The 20,741-nt window shown below is 37.1% G+C and overlaps 1 protein-coding gene across 2 annotated transcripts in view; it reads right to left on the reverse strand.

Moving 5' to 3' along the window:
• Positions 1-20,741, reverse strand: part of PPP3CA (protein phosphatase 3 catalytic subunit alpha) — a 320,335-nt gene that overhangs the window by 15,009 nt on the left and 284,585 nt on the right. For both annotated transcript variants that reach the window (XM_077755739.1, XM_077755738.1), the window contains exon 10: positions 18,116-18,190. In XM_077755739.1, coding sequence (XP_077611865.1) covers positions 18,116-18,190 — 75 coding nt within the window. The remainder of the gene's footprint in view (positions 1-18,115; positions 18,191-20,741) is intronic.

The raw sequence follows: 20,741 nt of genomic DNA on the forward strand, positions 1-20,741 counted from the left end.
TTCAATATTTTCCGAATACTGAAAATCAAAATTAAACCAATGCCAAACTTTGATAACCTCGCAAAAATTTAAAATACTCAAACAGGGGCACCTGGGTGGCTCGGTCGTTTAAGCATCTATCTGCCTCTTGATTTCAGCTCAGGTCATGATCTCACAATGGTGAGCCTGTTTCAGATTTTCTCTTTCTCTCTTGCTCTCTGCCCTGCCCTCTGCTTGTGCATGTGTTCTCTCTCAAAATAAAAAAATGGACCTTGAGGGTGTTATGCTGAGCGAAATAAGTCATTCAGAGAAGGACAAATATCATATGTTTGCACGTATAGGAGGATTAGGAGGAACTTGACGGAGGAACAAGGGGGAGAAGAAGGGCGGAAATGGTGGGGGAAAGGGAGAGAGGCAAACCATGAGAGACTCTTGAATGCTGACAAAAACTGAGGACTGATGGATGTGGGGGGAGGGGGGGATGGGCATGGAGGAGGACACTTGTGGGGATGAGCACTGAGTGTTATGTGGAAACTAATTTGACAATAAACTATTAAAAAAAAAATAAACATTGTAAAAATAAAATACTCAAATAAAATAGATGAGCTAATATGTAACTGAACTTAGTGGGGCTGAGAATAGCAGGGAAAATTAAGTTCAAGTAGAAAAATCCTTGTATATTTAGTATTGTTATTCCTGATTTTTGGTATTTTCCAAATTCAGAGTCCAAAAATGTGCTATCAGCACAGAGCCTGCTTGGGATTCTATCTGCCTCTCCCTCCTCCCTGTCTCTCTTTCTGTCTCAAAATAAATAAATCAACTTCAAAAAAAGAATATGACATTTTAACTTGAAAGTTTAAAACTGAAAGGAACATTTTATATGTTTAAAAAATTGGTCATTTTAACTAAAATTTTATTTTGCATTTCCATTCTAACGATTATCACTTCTATTTTGAGCATCTCTTTCTCTACAACTTCTACCTTTTAATCTTCTTTTATGCCTGGGGTATTATGCGACTGTATCCAGAATCTAGGCAATCCCGCACACTCAATTTTCCTCAATGTGGAAGAGACTAATGTATAGACCAAGGGGATCTTTAAAGACTTGCTTTCTTTTTCTTTAAATTTTTTAAAATGTTTATTTAGGTTTTTTTTTTTTTTGAGAGAAACACAGAGTGTGGGCGGGGTAAGGTCAGAGACGGAGGGAGACACAGAATCCAAAGCAGGCTCCAGGCTCTGAGCTAGCTGTCAGCAAAGAGCCTGACACGGGGCTCAAACCCACGAACTGTGAGATCATGACCTGAGCCAAAGTCAGCCTCTTAACCAAATGAGCCACCCAGGCGCCCCTGAAGACTTATTTTCAACACGTGTCCTTTTTGAACTTAACTTGCTGACTTAAGTTTTAAAGGCATCCATGCCAAGCGGCTTGCGGAGTGAGTGCTGCATCCCCGCAAGGTGGACTTCAGCTTCTAAGGGGACAGGGACATGGCAGCAGTATCACTGTGATGAGGGGCAAGTGCTAGGGTGAAGAGAGATTCCTACCACAGGGGACACCCGCCACACATCACAGATGCTCCACATCTGGCTCACAGCTCCCACCCATTGAGCTCCTACAGCAACTTCCTCAGTGTTCACTGATTTAGAGAATGTGGGAAGTGCTGGATAGAATACAATTATTACTCAAATCATGTAATGTTTTACTCACCAGTGTTCTGGTGAGTCTCTCCCATATAACCTGCCATTGTGTTAACCGCCAGCAACAGAAATATGGATTAAGCATGATCTCTGCTTTAGGAAATCAATGAACGATGACAACAGAGTGTGACAAATAGATTGTTAGTAGCAGTGGTGTGCCCGAGCTGGCTTGTGTCCACTAGTGAGGGTAGATGGAGCGCATCTCTTCTTAACTCCATGTTGGTAGCCTGACATCAGCGACAGGGAAGAGGATTTATACTATGGAATGCTACACATGCCATAAACTAGGGCCATTTTCCCTCTGTAGGAAGGTTGATGAACATGTACCAGCACACCACTGAAAGTAGGTGTTAGTTGTCTGGAGGCCCAAGAAGAAAAGTTCACTAAAATCATGACAGTTGAAGGATCTTGTGGGACAAGTAAAAATGAAAGAATGAGGAGAACTGAGTCTTCTCCAGAGAAGGAAGACAATTTTCAAACTTTTGGAGGCTGCAACAATCCATTTTGTGTTGTGTTGAATGGTGGGGGGTGGGGGGGGAGGTCTGGCATGAATGGAGCTGGGCATGCAGGGGTGAGGCAAGGTGAGAGGAGAAGCACGGGCTCCCCGGGCCAACCTGTAAAGGTGAGCACATGGAAGCACAGCAGACAAGAAGTTTACATATTAGCACCTTTGTAGTAGCGATTAACGGAACTTACTTTGCCACTTATCTACCAAAAAAAGAAATAAAGAGATGAACTGATGGAGAGGTAGATATGTGACAAAGCAAATACCAGTAAAACCTTGGGGTCTGTGAGCATAATTCGTTCCAGAAACATGTTTGTAATCCAACGCACTTTTATATCAAAGTGAATTTCAAGAACCACTGGCTCAGTTGTGATCAGGTGAAGTTCGGCGTCACGGACCACTCGTATTGCAAGACATTGCTCGTTTATCAAGTTAAAAATTTATTAGAAATGTTTACTCAAATCAGAGGACTCTAGATGCTGGAGAAGATGTGGAGAAATGGGCACCCTCCTACACTGTTGGTGGGAATGTAAACTGGTACAGCCCCTCTGGAAAACAGTGGGGAGATTCCTCAAAAAATTAACAATAGAACTCCCCTCTGACCTAGCAATAGCACTGCTAGGAATTTACCCAAGGGATATAGGAGTGTTGATGCATAGGGGCACATGTACCCCAATGTTCATAGCAGCACTCTCAACAATAGCCAAAACATGGAAAGAGCCTAAGTGCCCATCAACGGACAAATGGATAAAAAAGATGTGGGTCATCTATACCATGGAATACTACATGGCAATGAGAAAGAATGAAATCTGGCCATGTGTAGCAACATGGATGGACCTTGAGGGTGTTATACTGAGCGAAATAAGTCAGGCAGAGGAGAGCTACTATATGTTTGCACGTATAGAAGGATTAGGAGGAACTTAACAAAAGACCATGGGGGAAAGGAAGCAGAAAAATAGTGGGGGAGAGGGAGGGAGGCAAACCATGAAAGACTCTCGAAAGCTGAGAATAAACTGAGGGTTGATGGGGATGGGGGAGAGGAGAAGGGGGGTGACGGGCATGGAGGAGGGCAATTATGGGGATGAGCACTGGGTGTTGTATGGAAACCAACTTGACAATAAACTATTAAAAAAAAAAAGAAATGTTTGCTCATCTTGTGGAACACTCACTGGACAAGTTACTCGCAATCCAAGGTTTTACGGTATAATAAAATCTTAATGGTGGAAGGGATGTGATGAGTACATGGATATTGACCATACAATTGTTTCAACATTCTTATAGCTTAAAACATTTCATAATAAAAAGCCAAAAAAAAAAAAAACCCCACTATATTTGGAAGAAGCTTGGTTTAGAGGGAAAAGGGAGCAGCTTTGAGAAGAGCGGTGTCTCCATCCCACCCATTGTGTTTCATGGGGGATGGGTGAGCTTGCCAATGGAAGCAATAAAGAAAAGTTCTCAGAGCAGCTACATGCAACCCGTCCCTTCTCCAATCAGCTCCAAGAGAAAATTGGCCTGGTAGAGTTTTGGTTTATATGCCCAATCCAACAGAATCTAACTGCTTTTTGTACTTTGTAAGAAATGAAGATGGTGAGGTACATAAAATTTTATACTCAAATATCTCATAAACCAGGAGTATTTTCCTATTATTAGAATGTGAAAAAGCTCCTTCTCATAAAAAGCAGGACAAAGTGAGGTGTTCACTCACGTCAACAGTACCAGAAATTCTCCACTTTGTTATTATATGGGCCTCAGTTTTTTATTATTATTTAGGTTTCAAAAGTGTGCATATTTACTAACATTTTGCACTTTTTTGAGAGGAAAGATATTTTAAGAACTATATATTACTAGTAGGCTTTAAATCTGTAACTTTTTAATTTAGATTCTAAGAAACTAATAGAGTAAAGTATCCAAATTTGTTAAAATTTAACAAAGTTTATCTCTTTAGGAAGTGAATTCTATTTGAAAGTAAAATTTTTATCATGTTTCATTATTATTAAGTAGAGTTTAGATGTATGCCCCAGATATTATTTTTCATCAAATAGAGCAATTATTGAATTTGAATAAAGGCTATTGATGGAATGAAGCATAAGATGTTGAGATAAAAAAATACCTTATACTGTGTTATATTAAAAACAAAAACTAGTTACGTTTTCATCCCAAATCAGCACCTTTGAAACACAAGATATAAAACAAGATGAGTCTTCAGATGCCTCTAAAAACCTTGCATTAACTGTTTCTTTGTTTTTCATTTTTTTTTTTTTTTTTTTTTTTTCTNTTTTTTTTTACAGATGAATATGAAACTATAAGTACACAGAAGATCTTATTTAGGAGAATACATGGCCCACATTGGCACCCATAAAGCTAGGAAGCCAAACCATGTGATATAATCCCTAAACATTATTCTTTCTTGTCTTTTCTTTCCCTGACCTAGTTTACCAATAACAAACCTTGAACTACCATATGCCAACAAAGTGATGCTATCTATAAGTTACTTAGACATCCACTAGCTTTTGCCCTTGGCCATGAGTGTGACAAGGGCTTTACGACATCTTCCTACACAATGTCAGGCATTTCAGTCCTTAGATTTAGGAATAGCACCATAAGCACTGAGTAATTGTGTTCACTCTGATGGACTGACTTTAAAACTGTAACTTTCACATTTGTTTTTTTTACTCATGCGTGTACATAAGAATATCCTCCAAAGTATACTATTCCCACCTCCAAATATTAAATAGTTATAAATACATTGTCAACATTGCCATTTTAAAATGAAATGACTCTATTATAGTTCTTTTTACTGATGGCATATAAATATCACAGCAATTTCATACCACCCTCATCCATTTAAAGAAAAAAAAATCCACAAACGAGATACTCATTGATATTTAGAAATCTTACACGTGTCCTTTTTTCCTTTGAAATTGTATTTCCATTTCTCTAATTCTAATCTAGTGAATTGCATATCTATACTGTAAAATATTTTTATAACTGCCTTGTGCTTCGTCAAAAACATGTTTCCAAGTCTAAATTAAAGGTATTTTTAAGACATTTCCCGACACAATGAAGCCTTAAGTGTTCACAAATACCTTTGGAATCAATATCACAACTAGTAGTAGTACATAATTGAGCTAGATAACACAACTCTATGATAAATATTTATAAATATTTAAAAAGCACAGAAATATAACTTTATTGGAATGCATCCCTTAATGACAAGGATGGGAGGTGGTTACACTGCTTTGACTAAGGATACTTCTGGGATGTCTGGGTGGCTCAGTTGGTTAAGCGTTGGACTTCAGATCAGGTCATGAGCTCACGGTTTGTGAGTTCGAGCCCTGTGTCAGGCAGAGCCTGGAGCCTGCTTTGGCTCTGTTTCTCCCTCGTTCTCTCTTCCTCCCCAGCTTGCACTCTGTCTCTCTCTCTCAAAAATAAACGCTAAAAATTTTTTAAAAAAAGGATACTTCCTAGACACAGAGTTTTTCCAGCATCTCTCTGTTGTACACCAGTACTAAACATCTCAAGGTGAGGTTTATAGTGATTGTGTCTTGGGAGACCTATGCCTTGCTATTAAATTGGGAGAAGGCCAATTGAGAAAGAAGAAGTGGAAAAGGAGAAGCCGCATAGAGGCCTGCAGCTTTCAGCTCAGGTGAGTTTTAGAAAAGAGGACATACGGACGCTGAGAACTGGAAAATGGCTTCCCTTACAACTCCCCTTGCAACATCCTTGGGTAACGCCAATAGTACAAATATTCCAGCCTGAAGACTGAGATTACTCAGTTTCCAGAGTTGAGAGCTGCTGAAAGATCTCCTTGACTAGCCATAGCTTGAAAGTCTGCGTTGCTCGACCATTCTTTGGACTAGTCTCAAGAGACTGTTTGGGCGCCGGCCTTCACAAATGGCAGTACGCATGCCTATTCCATTAGGCAGGAAGACACATTCAGGATCCCACATTTAAAAAATTCCTGTAAAACCTCCTTTTTTTGAAGGTCATAACCTAAAATGCTTGGAACACCTTTTTAACTTGATTTTAATTCTACCATATTACACATCCAGAGGTAGTAAAATTGGGATATAATGGCTACCTACTTCCAGCCACTCCAAACCACATATTCCGAATTTTCCCCTATGTTTTTTGAGTTCAATGAAAATCTCAGCATGTGATAGCAGCTGCAATAGTGTGATATTTGGCATAAGACTATTCTGTCTTGTAGCCCATTTTGAAAGTGACAGAAGATCCTTTAGATGATATTTTGTTAAATAAAAAGTCTCTCCTGTGTCATGGATTTTAAGAAAGGCCAGGACAGCCTAGACTGTTTTTCCCCCACTTCTCTTGTCATAAAACATAAATGAATAATTTGGATAGGAAATCTTAAAAAGATACAGACTACTCCCAAATGTCAAGTAACTGTCATTGTTTGGTTATCCTACGTAATTAAAAGTTACTTCTGTTTACAAGCTTTAATTTGATTCTGTGGACTTTTGTTCTCTGAGACACTGTATTCCATCTGCTCAGTGACTCCTCAGCAGAGCCACAGAAATTGGCTCTCAGGCATAATTCTAACTTGGGTAAAAATTAAAGACCTCAAAATAGACCAGAGAGCTTCCGTTGATTTATCAAGAAATTATCACATATTCAAACTATGCCTGACAAAGAACATTTGAGTTTGTTTATATTTACCAAAGTAGAACCTAAGAGCATGTTAAATCCTAGTTGGATTGACCCCTAATCATGACAGAAACACATCAGTTTTCTAAACTGACAACTGAAAATCAAAGCAAAATGGGGGCACTTGGGTGCCTTGGCTGACTGTCCAACACTTGATTTTGACTCAGGTCATGATCTCACCATCATGAGATTAAGCCCCTCGTTGGGCTTTGCAATAGGTGGAGAGCCTGCTTAAGATTTGCTCTCTCTCTCTCTCTTTTTCTTTCTGCCCCTTCCCCACTTGCACACTCTTTCTCTCTCTTAAAATAAAAAATTAAAAAAAAAACACTTTAAAAAAGAAAATAAAAGCAAAATGAAACAAAATAACAAATGTTAATAGTTCAGACTTACTGTCTACGGGAGAAACAATCATAATGTCTGGGTATTTAATCTACCAAGGATTATTCTGGGTAGATGAGGGTGGAAGTGTTCAAAAAGATATCTATTAAGGACCTAATTATGTATACATGCTAAATGCTGAAAGGATGCATTCAGACCAGAACTTAATTCTGTACCCTTATGGATTTATAAATTTATCAAATGCTAGGACTATATTTAAATGTGATCTCTGAAATTATACAAATTAAAGGGGGGAAATGGACAGAGTAAAGTATTATGTTTCACTGTCCCATGTCATAATGCTAGCTAGAAAGGTAACTGGGCGCCATCTGATAGTACAATAAAAAACGCAGGCTGAGATCAGTAAGGCGACTTCTCGGTCTGACAGCGGAGGACCCTGAGGCACAAGAATGTATTGAGCTTATCTGAAACAAAGCCACTCAGAGGTCTTCTGATGCTATTTATTCAAGACCTTAGTGGGTATTATGTCAGTACATGGAGGGTGTGGTGAGGTTTTGCCCAAGAAGAAGAAATAAAGAAAGGAGCATTAGGTTCTGGCCAATGATCAGGGCACAGGCTCGCACAGGCAAAGTAAACATTTAAGACTTTAAGACCACCTAAAGATATTATTCTCTTATTGGAGGAAGGGGATACGCCAATCAAAAAGGTACCAAAGCAGAGTAAGGAAGAGAATCTGAGGCAAATATCTGAGCTGTCTAGAGAAGTACTGTCCATGGAGCAAAGGTCTTCCAGTGTCTTGTCCCTATAAAGGCTTCAGATTATAAAATAGCTGGCTCATTCATTTCTTTCAGGGCCTGAAGAAATTGGCATGTGGCAGGTAGAACAGAACCGTGGTGAGGAACTTATGCTCTGGAGTAAAAGGCCTGGAGTTTCAGCTCCTCAATGCACTAGCTGTTCTTTCCTGGACAGATGACTAGGTTTCGACACGTCCATATTCCTCATCTATAAAGTGAGGAATGTTCAAAGTCCTTTATTTGCATTTTTCCACATAATCTTAACAACAATCTCATGAGGAAGTATTATCAGTTTCCATTGTCCTCAGAATGATTTTAAGGAACAGAAATGGTTTGCTTAAGGTCAACCACTGGAAAGTGCTGACCCAGAGTCAAAATTTATTAACATAGTGGATTGTTTGATTTACTTCATGGGAGGGTGGAAGAATTAAGTAAGTAATGGGTTCACTCGCTCTTAACATTCAACAAACACACGTGTCACATACTGTGCTACCTGCTAAAGATTTTTGGTACATGATAAGTACTCAAAAATGTTTGCTATTTTAACTGGTGCAGCCACTCTGGAAAACAGTATGGCGGTTCCTCAAAAAATTAAAAATCATATGAGTCCAATCATATGAGGACTTTAACATACAAAACAGATAAACATAAGGGAAGGGAAGCACAAATAATATAAACAGGGAGGGGGACAAAACATAAGAGACTCTTAAATATGAAGAACAAACAATGTTGCTGGAGATGTTGTAGGAGGAGGGATGGGCTAAGTGGGTAAGGGACATTAAGGAATCTACTCCTGAAATCATTGTTGTACCATATGCTAACTTGGATGTAAACTTAAAAAAATAATAAAAAAATAAATAAAAATACAAACTACTAAAAAAAGTCTTTGCTATTATTGTTAACAAGGAAATGCTTGTGCAGAGGTCGATGTTCTAGTTCTTCTAAAATTCACACTTCTTGCTGTAAAGTAAAAAAATAAAAAATGATTGTGTGAATCTCCTTAATATCAGGCTCCCTAAATTGAGGCCTCACTTGTGTTTTGTGCCAACCAGGCTAAAGGCTGTGCCCCTAGTGGCTAGTGGCATATTCACAAGGGGACAATGCTAGCAGACAGGATGTTGCTGGCTTCTTTTTCAGTAAAAAAAAAAAAAAANAAATCATTTCAAAACAGTGGGCTAGATTTCTATTTCTGTGGAGGTCTGAGAAAAAGTAGGAGAAAAGTTTTATGGCTTCTCATAAGTAAAGAGTAAAGAGGAAGGAATAACACAGCTTTTTACAAGAGTGAAAACAAGTGACACTCATAGAAAAATATTTTTAAAATCTAGATTTTCTGAGCACCTATTTAACTTTTTCATCGAGCCCTTAAATTCGCCATCAGAGATCAAATAATTACCATCAAGAGAATGTTTGACAAACATTGGACTCCCAACAACTCTGTCTGCAGCAGTTTCATCAACTAATAATTATTCTCACATAAGTACAATCTTCAGACTGACAACCTGGACCTATAATATGCCTTCGTACAAAGAGAATCATGAATGCTCTGGCAAAAACAGAAGAATAATTATCTTATTTTCTCCTGGCATCAACTTTCAGCAAGCTTACATTACCACTATAGTCCCCTCCATGAAGAATACCTCTTTCACAAGTCAATTACTTGAACCTTGTTTATGAGAAGTGATGTTTTTCTAAAATGTAGACACATGTATACACTAAATTTTTGCCTTCGATGAGGACAAAGAGCTGCCTACTTCAATGCTTTTCAAATAAAGGATAGATTAGGGTTTATACAGCACACATTTATTTCCCTTCTAATGATGCAACGCAGATTTCTTTCTCAAATACATTTGATTGAAGGGTATGCTTAGATATGCAATAGCTAATGTGTAGTGTAAGTTGACCAATGTCACCAGTAGTTTAAGAAAGGCTCAAATGCTACAAAAAGTAATGATTTTTAAACCTGTGTAAAAATACTGTATATGTGGAACATACATGTGTCTATGGAAATATAGCATAAAATTCCAAAGCATTATTTTACTGTGAGCATAGTATTCTAGCCAATGGTGGACTTTAGCCAATCAATTAGCTGTCACAAGGATATGGCTGTTTTTTCAATTTACTTTGTTCTGCGAAGTCTGTGTTTCTACATAATGTGAAAATCCTATTAGGTAAAAAAGAAAATCATTGTGCAAAACCATGGTAGTACAACAGGAAGAGAAAGCAGTGCTTTCAATGTCTGTGTTACTCTATCTTTTTAATTAGCAACTTAAAGGATTTGAATTTTGCAATCAAATATGATAAGCTAGACTTGATGATACTGATTATAATATGATGGCTAACCAGGCACCTTGTATGACAGTCAAGGCCCTAAAACATCAATAGCCATAAATATGATGGGAGTTTCTATCCTACTACCTACTAAATCCCTGTGTATTTTTTAGACATGTTTTAATTTAAATGATACACTCGTTATAACTATTTGTTTCCTTTTTATGGCATAACCATGATTTTTAAAAAAGCAGTTACCTGTAATATAAATGGAACAGAGTACAAAGGATAAATTTACAGTGACAAAAATGATTTATCTTCTAAATTACATACCAAAATATTACATAATTGGAAAAAAGAGAACACTAAATTGGAAGGTAATTAACAAAAGGCTCAAATGAAAAAATGACAAATCCTTTTACAAAATATTGAGTAATTTTTGTTTCTATATGTTTTCTTTTACTTTCTTCAATTATATCATTCAAACTCAGATATTATAGAAAGATAAGAGAAAACTGGTAAAATAAAACCCATCTTTGCATATAATTTGCTGATAAACTTAGATGGATTTCTCACATGGTCATACTTCCTAAAGCTGTAAAATACATAAAGAGATTTTCTTTTCCTTGTCAGAAGTAGAAAACAAGAAAGATGTCCTTTAAGTTTTTCTTTAGTTATCAAATGTTTTGTCTCTAGTCATGTTCCTTCCCTCAACCTTTTTAAAAAAATGTTTATTTATATTTCAGAGAGAGAGAGAAAGGGAAAAAGAGAGAGAATGAGCAGTAGACAGGCAGAGAGAGAGGGAGACAGATTCCAAAGCAGACTCTTGGCTCTGAGCTGTCAGCACAGAGCCTGATGTGGGGCCGGGACCCACAAACCTGAGCTGATCATGACCTGAGCTAAAGTCGGACACTTAACCGACTGAGCCACCCAGGTGCCCCAACCCTTTCAATCTTCTGTAAGACAACATATTTTAAGTTGGTTTCTTGCTGACAAAGACTCTGATCTCAATGAAGGCAGAAACCATGTGTTTGCCTGCCATTGAATACACAGAAAAAGATATTCCGTGAAGAAATACTTTTACAGAGAAATAAAAATAAAAAATAAAATGAAAATATAACATGATATGAAAATTGAGGTACTTTGCACTTTAATTTTTGGCCTTTTGCCAATGATTTCTATTTTCTTTTCTAGCTATCATAAATACCACAGCTAACATAAACACCCCTTTTCAATAATCTGATATTTGACAATCAAAGTTATGTCCTAATATTTCACTCTTTGGCCAGACTTACATCTCAAAGTAATTTTTCTGCATTTGGTGCAAATGTTTTTTTTTTTTTTTAATGTTTTATTTATTTTTAGGAGAGAGAGAGAGAGAGACAGCGTGAGCAGGGGAGGGTCAGACAGAGAGGGAGTCACAGACTGAAGCAGGCTCCAGGCTCTGAGCTGGCAGTCAGCACAGAGCCCGACGCGGGGCTTGAACCCACGAACCGCGAGATCATGACCCAAACGAAAGTCGGACGCTTAACCGACTAAGCCACCCAGGCGCCCCGGTGCAAATGTTTTTTAACAGCTGCTGCCCAAACTGCTACACAATCCTGGTTCTTTTAACTTGATTATTCCCTTTCTCCTTTGCTCCTTTGTCTTTTTTCTCTAGCTTCATCAAGAAGGGTTAATTTAAGGGATGCCTGGGTGGCTCCATCAGTTAAGTGTCTGATTCTTGACTTCAGCACAAGTCACAATCTTACGGTTTGTGGGATCAAGCCCTGCATCAGGCTCCATGCTGACAGCACAGAGCCTGCTTGGGATTCTCTCTCTCTCTCTGTCCCTCCCCTGCTTGTGCTCCCACATACTCTCTCTCTCAAAATAAATAAACATTAAAAAAAGAAGGGTTAATTTTAAGAATCAGTCTTCAATTTTCTGATAGTTCCTTTCACATCAGCCACTTTGGAGGCCGATTTCACTCTTAATAGATTCAGTCATGACTTTTAATTCCAAGCGTCTGTCACCAGCTCAGATTTTTTTCCCACTTTCCAGGACTCCACTTCCAAATTCCACTTGGACATTTCCAGAGTTATGTGTGTCACTTTTACTCGAAGTCATTTTCTCCTCAAACTGTGAGTTTTTCTATAAATATTCTCATCTTCCTGGACACCTAGTTTGAAGCCACCCAAATCAACTTTTCTTTCCTTTGCTCCCCTGATTGCATAGTGTAAGTCCCTGGATAGCTCTTTGGAATAGCTCCCTTTAGATTTTATTCTTAACACCATCTTTGTTCGGATATGGTCACCTCAACTTTCAGATACATTATGAAGTTCCTGCATTATATTCCTACTTAGTCTTTGTTCAGTTTGCAAGCATTTTTCCAAGCTCATCGACTGCAGGTTATGTGTCGATGCTGACAGAACAAGAATCCTATCCCCACTGTGTTCCCTGGGAGCTATTTATTTATTTACTATATCAAAATGTTTCCATTTTATATTAAAGCTTACATCCCCCCCAAAAAAAAAAACCTGTCCACTATTATAGGACATACAACTTTTTTTTTTTCAAATTGGAAACCTGAAATATAGGATGTTAAAATGAGATGCACAGAAATGACAATAATTGCAGCCATAAGAAAAACTCTAAGTTAATGATTCTTAGTGTGTGTGCCATTGCCAGATGCACAAAGAAGAGGGGAGTTTTTAAGATGGAATTCATCTCAAATGTTCATCATGGCAATTAAATACAGTTTTAAATGAAAATAATAAAAATCAAACCTTTGTAGAGGTACTCCTCAGGCACCAATAAAATGCCACGTCAGACCCACAAATTCCCAATGTTACACTTTCAAAGCTGGCTTTTTAAAGCTAGACGGAAAGAAGCCGGAAGACCCTCTGGAACTCATGATATTAGATATCAAGAATTATCTAATAATTCAAAGCAGATGATGGGAGATAATTTTGTTGTATACAATTTAGATGGTTTTGTAGAGGCATGCAAAAAACTTCTCTGATCCCATATTCAGTGACTGGCCTGTGGTTAACATTAGGATAAGGCAAAAATGTGGATAAAGGATAAGAGTTTCACCATGTGGTTTGCTCTTTAGATGAAAGCAGAGACATAAATTCTAATTTAATATTAAGTCTTTCCAGTGCAGCCTAAAACTATATTTGGCTTGAAATGTCTTAGTTTTATTATTATTTTTCTTTCCCTCCTGATTCTACAGGATTTCAGTTTCACCTTCACGATTTTTCCTTGTTAGCCAGATTATCATAGTTTCAAACATACTTTGTGTCTATGTGCATGTATACATGAATACACACATACACATATATATGTGTGATCTCAGAGTCTAAGATTTTAGGACCTAAAAGAAAGTTCCAAATAAATAAATATTTCTAACTCATGAAACTGTCATTAGGCTTCTAATGCTTATCACTATTCCAGATGTCCTTGTTGTCATAATGAATAATAAAGAAACCTCTGAAATGATGCAGATTGCTTGATTTCTGTCAGCCTTTCCCCCCATTTTGGGGTCACTTACTAATCCATGGTCTGAAGCGAGTCTTCTTCATTAATGAGAGTTAACTACAAATAAAATCTGTCTACTTGGATTTCTTTCTTCCGTAAAATGTGCTGGTGAATAACAACCCCAAATTGAAACCAGCCTATAATTTTATCATCCCAAATCAGAAGTAGAAACAGGAAACAAAGACCCCAATACATATAAATTAGATCCTCGAAAGACATTCATTGGTATTAGACTGTTTCAAAACTTTATCAGATAATAGAAATTTTGTATTTTATTTTCATCATAAAAGAGCCTAAGACCAATTTAAAATAGCAACTTTGTTCTGGATAGAGTATCAAATTCCTTTATTTGTAGGGCAGAAGCTAAGGAGGAGAGATTCAGGACATGATTTCTACTCAGAAAAACTAGAACCAGAGGATTTACTGCCTGCTCTGATACACCAACATTTTTAATGTGACATAACTTCTTGGGGGTAAACTAAGATAAAAGGAATAGAGCAAAACTGTTTTCTGTGCAGTTTATTTGACTCTCATGGCCAAATAGTGCAAAAAAAAAATCTCCTTCATTTTGCAGTATATTTACAGAGAACAAACTATATTCTGTTTAAGTGCTGTTTTGTTAACAACAAAAACAAAAGGCATAATGCTGTTTCAAAGAAAAAGATTTCAAGTGTTGTAATCACAGGTTGTAGAAAGTTCAAGAGTATGAGGACAAGGCACACATTATTAGTTTGAATCCAGGCTCTGTTACTTCATTAGCTTTGTGACCTTCAGCTTTAACCTCACCTCATCCAGTATCCAGCATTCATACATAAAACAAGGATAATCCTAGCACCTACATCCATAGACTGTTCTGAGGTGGAGATAGTATTAATCACCTAGTAAACATATATGTGATAATTAAGAATTGAATGACAGTTAATAATTACAATTTTTTGTTGGTCCAAAGGGTAAACTTCAGTGAAGAGTTAATACCTGTAAGGGGTTTGGAATAATGTCTGAGACATAAATAGTAAAGAGGAGCTGAGAGAATCTGAAGGAAAAACAGAATCAATCCCATACCTTTCATTCCTCTAGGAAATAAGAAGAGTCCCTATCTGCTATAGACTTTATAGACACTAAGAGGTCGACCCGAGAAAGTAAAAAGATAGTCATGGATTGTGGAGGTATCATTACTACCTGTGACTTTTCAGTTGATGTTGCATATGGAACAAAATATTAAGAACTTAATAAATAATTCATGGAGAGATTCCACATGCCTCCATCCCCCACCCTTAGAATAAGCAGCCATTATAAGGAAGAGGTTCAGTTAAGTTCTTTGATGGCTTCTGATTCCTGCTTTCCCAATCTCTGTAGCCAACAAGCTTAGGAGGCTGGTAGGTAGAGCAGAGGGCCAGGCTCCAGAGAGAGACAGACTGCAGGCCACATGCAGGAGGGGCTGAGAAGAATTAGAAACTTTATCCTGACGTTGAAAATAATAGTGCCCCCGTCACTCCAAAAAAATAGAAATTTCAATGTACATTCTCAATAAACTGTAGTCTCAGAGAGTCAAAGAGTTCTGGAAACTTTTATAAGTTGTTTCTGAGCACCTCTGAAGAAATTCATAGCCTTTGCATCATGTTACAGTAAGCAATAAAGAACATTTCTGATTGTTTACTTCAATATATATATACATATATATGTGTATATACACATATATATGTCCTAAGTTAAACATACCTTTTACAAAAATGTTTATTTATTTTGAGAGGAAGAGAGAGAGAGAATCGAGAAGGAGAAAAGCAGAGAGAGAGAGGGGGAGACAGAGAATGCCAAGCAGGCTCTGTGCTGTCAGTTCAGAGCCTGACAGGGGGCTCGATTCCACGAGCCATGAGATCATGACTTAAGCCAGAAACCAAGAGTTGGATGCTTAACCAACTGAGCCATCCCGGCACCCCAAACATACTTTTAATTAATGTTTTTATTTCTTTAGATTTAAGCATACTAGAGTCAGATTTCAGTGGTCTGCTTAAAAACAAACAAACAAAAATTTCTAAATGCCTTGAAAAAAGACATGCCCTCCTATAACTGGAATTAACATGATTAAAAACAAATTCTGATGAGTAAGAGACTGATGACTGGAAGAAATTATTTTAAAAGCAGAGTAAGCCACAAAATATATCCTTTCATGTAAGAGACTGAGAGGGTGGGTAAAGACAACTCACCGTTAGTGAAGTAAACACTAGTGAGTTAGTCTTGGTAATGGTTAGCTGTTAAGGAAACACACGTACTGTTGAAATGTACAGGCATTTTGGCTACAATACCTGGTGCATAGTAGGTGCTCAATATAGATATGTTGAATGAATGCATTAATATATAATTATAAACCTATGCAGGTCTACCTATTCTGTATATTATACTTTTATTATATTGTCTATAATTATTGGCCAATGAACTTGACTACAATGGAGATTTGTTAACAAAGGCATATCACCTTATTAATGCTAATTAATCTTTTTCTTGAGGAATAAAAGGAACATAAAGACAGCTGTTGTAAAATGTTTGTTGATTTTTAAGATACCCCCAGAGGTATTCTTCCTTTAGAAAAAAAGTCTCTGTCATGATGAAAATATTATCTCTTAAATGATATCACTAACTCTGGAAGAGTTAATAGTAGCAAACTGTGGCTATAACATATGAAGCATCTAGAATCTGGAAAAAGCAAAAAATATCCATTGAATTCCTGGATATTTCAAAATATATCAATATATTTACTGAAGTAAGTTCTTACAGCTATTCTTTAACTAATTCTAACATAGTAGAAGTTTAGGCATATGTTATACAATATATTTTATATTCTATTCTATATATATAATTTTCTCTCCTTCCTTATATTATAGATGCCCTTGAAATATGACATACGACTGAAGAAAACTATATGGAGACAAACAAGCAATGAAGATCGGATAAGTTATAGAGGGGAGAAAAACTATGAGATGATAGGAACAATTGTACACTTCACATTTACCTAAATATATAGACTCTATCCATATGAGTGTATGAATACTTTTATTTTATTTTTGCCTGCAACATTAGGTATTTTGCATTTGTAGATGTGACCTGCATTAATCCAAGTAAACATTAAGTCATGTTGTTTAGATTCTAACTTTCAGAAAGGGCCACATTCACCTTTCATTTGACTTAAATGCAATTTTTAAAGGTAAACAGGCCATCAATGTAAACTTCCACGATATCTAGTTTCTGCCACCACCTTCACTCTTCATTTTATAATCTGTCTCATCCTATAGATACTATTTGTTTATGCATCAGCCTCTCTATCACACTGGGACTATGAAGCCACAGGTCTCTCTTCTATCTTGGAATCCTGAGTGTCCTACACAGACTAGGTATTTATTCCATGTTTATGGAAGTGGTTTCCTCTCGCACTTTCCCCTCCAACTGCATTTTTGTTAGTTTCCATTCATTTTGGGGTACTACTGTAAGATCTACAGTGACTTTTTTCTCTCCATCTTTCACCTGATGGATCTTTGTTTCTTTTCTTCTTCTTTTTTTAAATGTTTATTTCTGAGTGAGAGAGACAGAGAGCAAATGGGACAGGGGAAGAAAGAGAGGGAAACACAGAATCCGAAGGAGGCTCCAGACTCTGGGCTTTCAGCATAGAGCCTGATGTGGGGCTTGAACCCACAAACCACAAGATCATGATCTGAGCCGAAGTTGGATGCTCATCCTACTGAGCCACCCAAGCACTCCTGATCTTTGTTTCTTGTAGAGAAAGTATACTCTTCAAGGGTAACTGAATACCAAACAGTATCTTAAACAATAATACAAAAGGCACATAGCTTATTCATTACTTATTATAGATATGAAAAATTATTTGTATTAACACGAATACTAACCTATTAATGTGTAAATATATTTTTTATCATAAACATCAAAATTTGTATAACTGACAGGAACAACTTCATTAAAGGCACTTTTAGAAGCTACTCATTAAATGGAAATGTCTGCTAAAGGATTACTTTTTTAAAAAAATTTTTATTAAGGAGTGAAAAAAGTCACTTAGCAATGTGAGCTATGGAAAGATGGTCATTAAAACAGCTCACTATTCAACAAAGTTTTCAGAGTCATGGAAAATTTCTCTCATGGTGTGTGTGTGTGTGTGTGTGTGTGTGTGTGTGTATTTCTTCAAAGCAAACAGAAAATATAATATCTTCCATTCTCAACTGTATGTTATAATTTAACATAATCAAAATCTTAGAAATCTTAGAAACATATTCCTTGGGTTCCCTCTGAGACACCAAGTAATCGTTACCTGGCAAAGAGCATTGGTACAAAAACTCAAGCCTCTTACCATCAAATCCATCTTCTTCTGACCCTAGTTCATCATCTGAGCAGATGTTGAGGACATTTACCAGCATTTCAGTCACTAAAAAGGAAAAGAATAAAAATTTAAAAGTCCAGATTTTCAATTATAACCTTAATTATTACTCTGGCATTATTAATGAGCAAGCTTAGCATTTCTTTACTCTACTGTATATAGAATCTCCTGCAAAGCACTTTTTATAAAATCCTGATCATAAAAGATAACCAGCTTGGTGATTCTACAGACGTTCTGTATGTAAAAGTATTAGCTCATGCCTATGAAATGGTATGGTAACATTTAACTAGTTATAGGTCAACAGACAATGCACAAATCAAATATGTGGTTGTGAATATACTATACATCTATGAAGGAGGAAATGGTTACTTTTGAATTTTTATTTGTTTGTACAATGATGCTATTAGATCTAGACCACATTGCAACCATCTGTTTTGCAGGGACTAAGTGAATGCTAAATCTCTCTCTCTCTCTCTCTTTTTTTAAATTCTTTTAATGCCCCCGGAGAACCCAGCACAGTGATGGGCATGTGGTTTTGTCTGATAAAAAATTGTTGATATATTTGAAGTAGTTTTGAGGATACTAGCTTTAAATTTTTTTTTTTAAATTTTTAAATGTTTTTATTTATTTCTGATAGAACAGACAGCGCAGGCTCCAGGCTCTGAGCTGTCAGCACAGAGTCCAATGCAGGGCTCAAACCCACGAACAGTGAGATCATGACCTGAGCTGAAGTTGGACGCTTAACCGACTGAGCCACCCAGGCACCCCTAAATTTTATTTTCAAAAAGCCTTTATAAATAAAGCTTAAGTTTAAGAAGACATTTAATTGAGTAGATTTATTGCAATAAGATTGCATAAAAGTGTTGTCACAGAAATTAGTACCGCGTTACTTTTACACTAAGGTGCATGCTATATCATTTAACCATTTCTAAAATTAGGTTGGGTTTGGTCATGAAGGTGAAAAGAAACTTGCCTACTATTTCTTCAAGAGCTACTTTTTAAAACCAATGTTCTTTTAGAGTGGATATGATAAAGAGTAAAACATCAATGTAGCCAATATTAATCCACATCTTCCATTTAATTATCAAAAGTGGATTACGTATGCAAATATACTGATAGGTTCTTTTATAACAGATGCTCAAAATCTGAATATTTACTGGAAACAACCCAGCTGAAGGGTGTTCAAAGGGCTCCCAGTAGTTGTCAGGATTCACACTGCTTCCGTTTCCAGGGAAGACAACAGAGAACAGTAACACATGCTGTGTTCTGATCAGTGTGGGCAAGTGGCGACATGGAGTAGTGCTGGGAACACTTATCAGACTATTACAATTTACTTTTGACTTATTTTGTATCCAAAAGAAAAAGGTCTTCACTGACAAATCATAACTTCATGATTTAATCATGCTAGGGCATTTAGAGAAAAAAAACCCACATGTATTATAAGAAAATAAATATTATATTAGTATATCATACATATTTATTAATATAAAAAACATATTTAGAAAAAATAAATATTTCAGCTGAAAAATATTTTAGCTTTTCTCTAAAACCTCCCTATGGGGGTTCTGAAATATGTGCAAACTCTTACCTTTATTCTGATGCCTATTTACCTTCTCTGGTGATGTGTCATATCATGCCTGAGTTATGACCCGGTCTACCCCGGTTAACCCTCCTGAACTAAATGTTTAAGCCCAGTGAGTGCAGGACTTCTCTTGAAACTTTTGTTGAGGTTTGTGTCAGAATATAAAACAAAACAAAGGGAGAAGGAAGGAAGGAAGGAACGGAGGAAGGAAGGAAGGAAGGAAGGAAGGGGAGAAGGAAGTAAGAAAGGAAGGAAGAAAGGAATGAAGGAAGGAAAGGAAGGCAAACCAATTTTTTTCAAAAACTGCACAAGTTAATAGTTAATAACTTTTTAAATGTAAATTCGTCTCATCTTGTAACACACTAATGGTCGCCATATTTGTAAAGAAGTATTTTTTGTTGTTGGATATATGGTCTTTCCAATTATTATAGCCATAAGTCATTATCATACAGTGATTATTATCAACATCACAAATGTGAGAAAAGCATAGCTATCTTGTGGAGAGCAGCTGTCCTGGAGATTTACTGTATTCACCATGGAACTCTTGTATGACTTTCTGGTGGTCTGGCTTTTTCTACCTCCTGCCTCTTGGAGGCCAGCCCCCATGTAGGAAATGCAGCCTCCTTGAAACCACCACACGCACAGGCCCTGGAGGATGAGTCACTTCCTGGGAAAGACCAAGGAGCACTAAATATGCCAGGCGTTGGAGTAAAAAGTCATTTTGATACTGGGTCCTCCATCTAGAACAGAGAAACCATTCAGCCAAGCCCTCCACAAATCCCTGACCTGCAAAATCATGAGCAAAATAAATGGTTGTTTTAAACTAAAAAAAAACTTGAGAGAGCATGAGTGGAGAAGGGGCAGAGAGGGAGACAGAGGATCCGAACCAGGCTCCAGCTGACACCAGAAAGCCCAACCCAGGGTTTCAGTTCACCAACTGTGAGATCATGATTTGAGCTGAAGTTGCACACTTAACAGACTGGGTGAGCCACCCAGGTGCACCCCCCCCCCCCTGAG

This window comes from Crocuta crocuta, unplaced genomic scaffold, assembly GCF_008692635.1.
Source record: "Crocuta crocuta isolate KB4526 unplaced genomic scaffold, BGI_CrCroc_1.0 scaffold92, whole genome shotgun sequence".
NCBI lineage: Eukaryota > Metazoa > Chordata > Mammalia > Carnivora > Hyaenidae > Crocuta > Crocuta crocuta.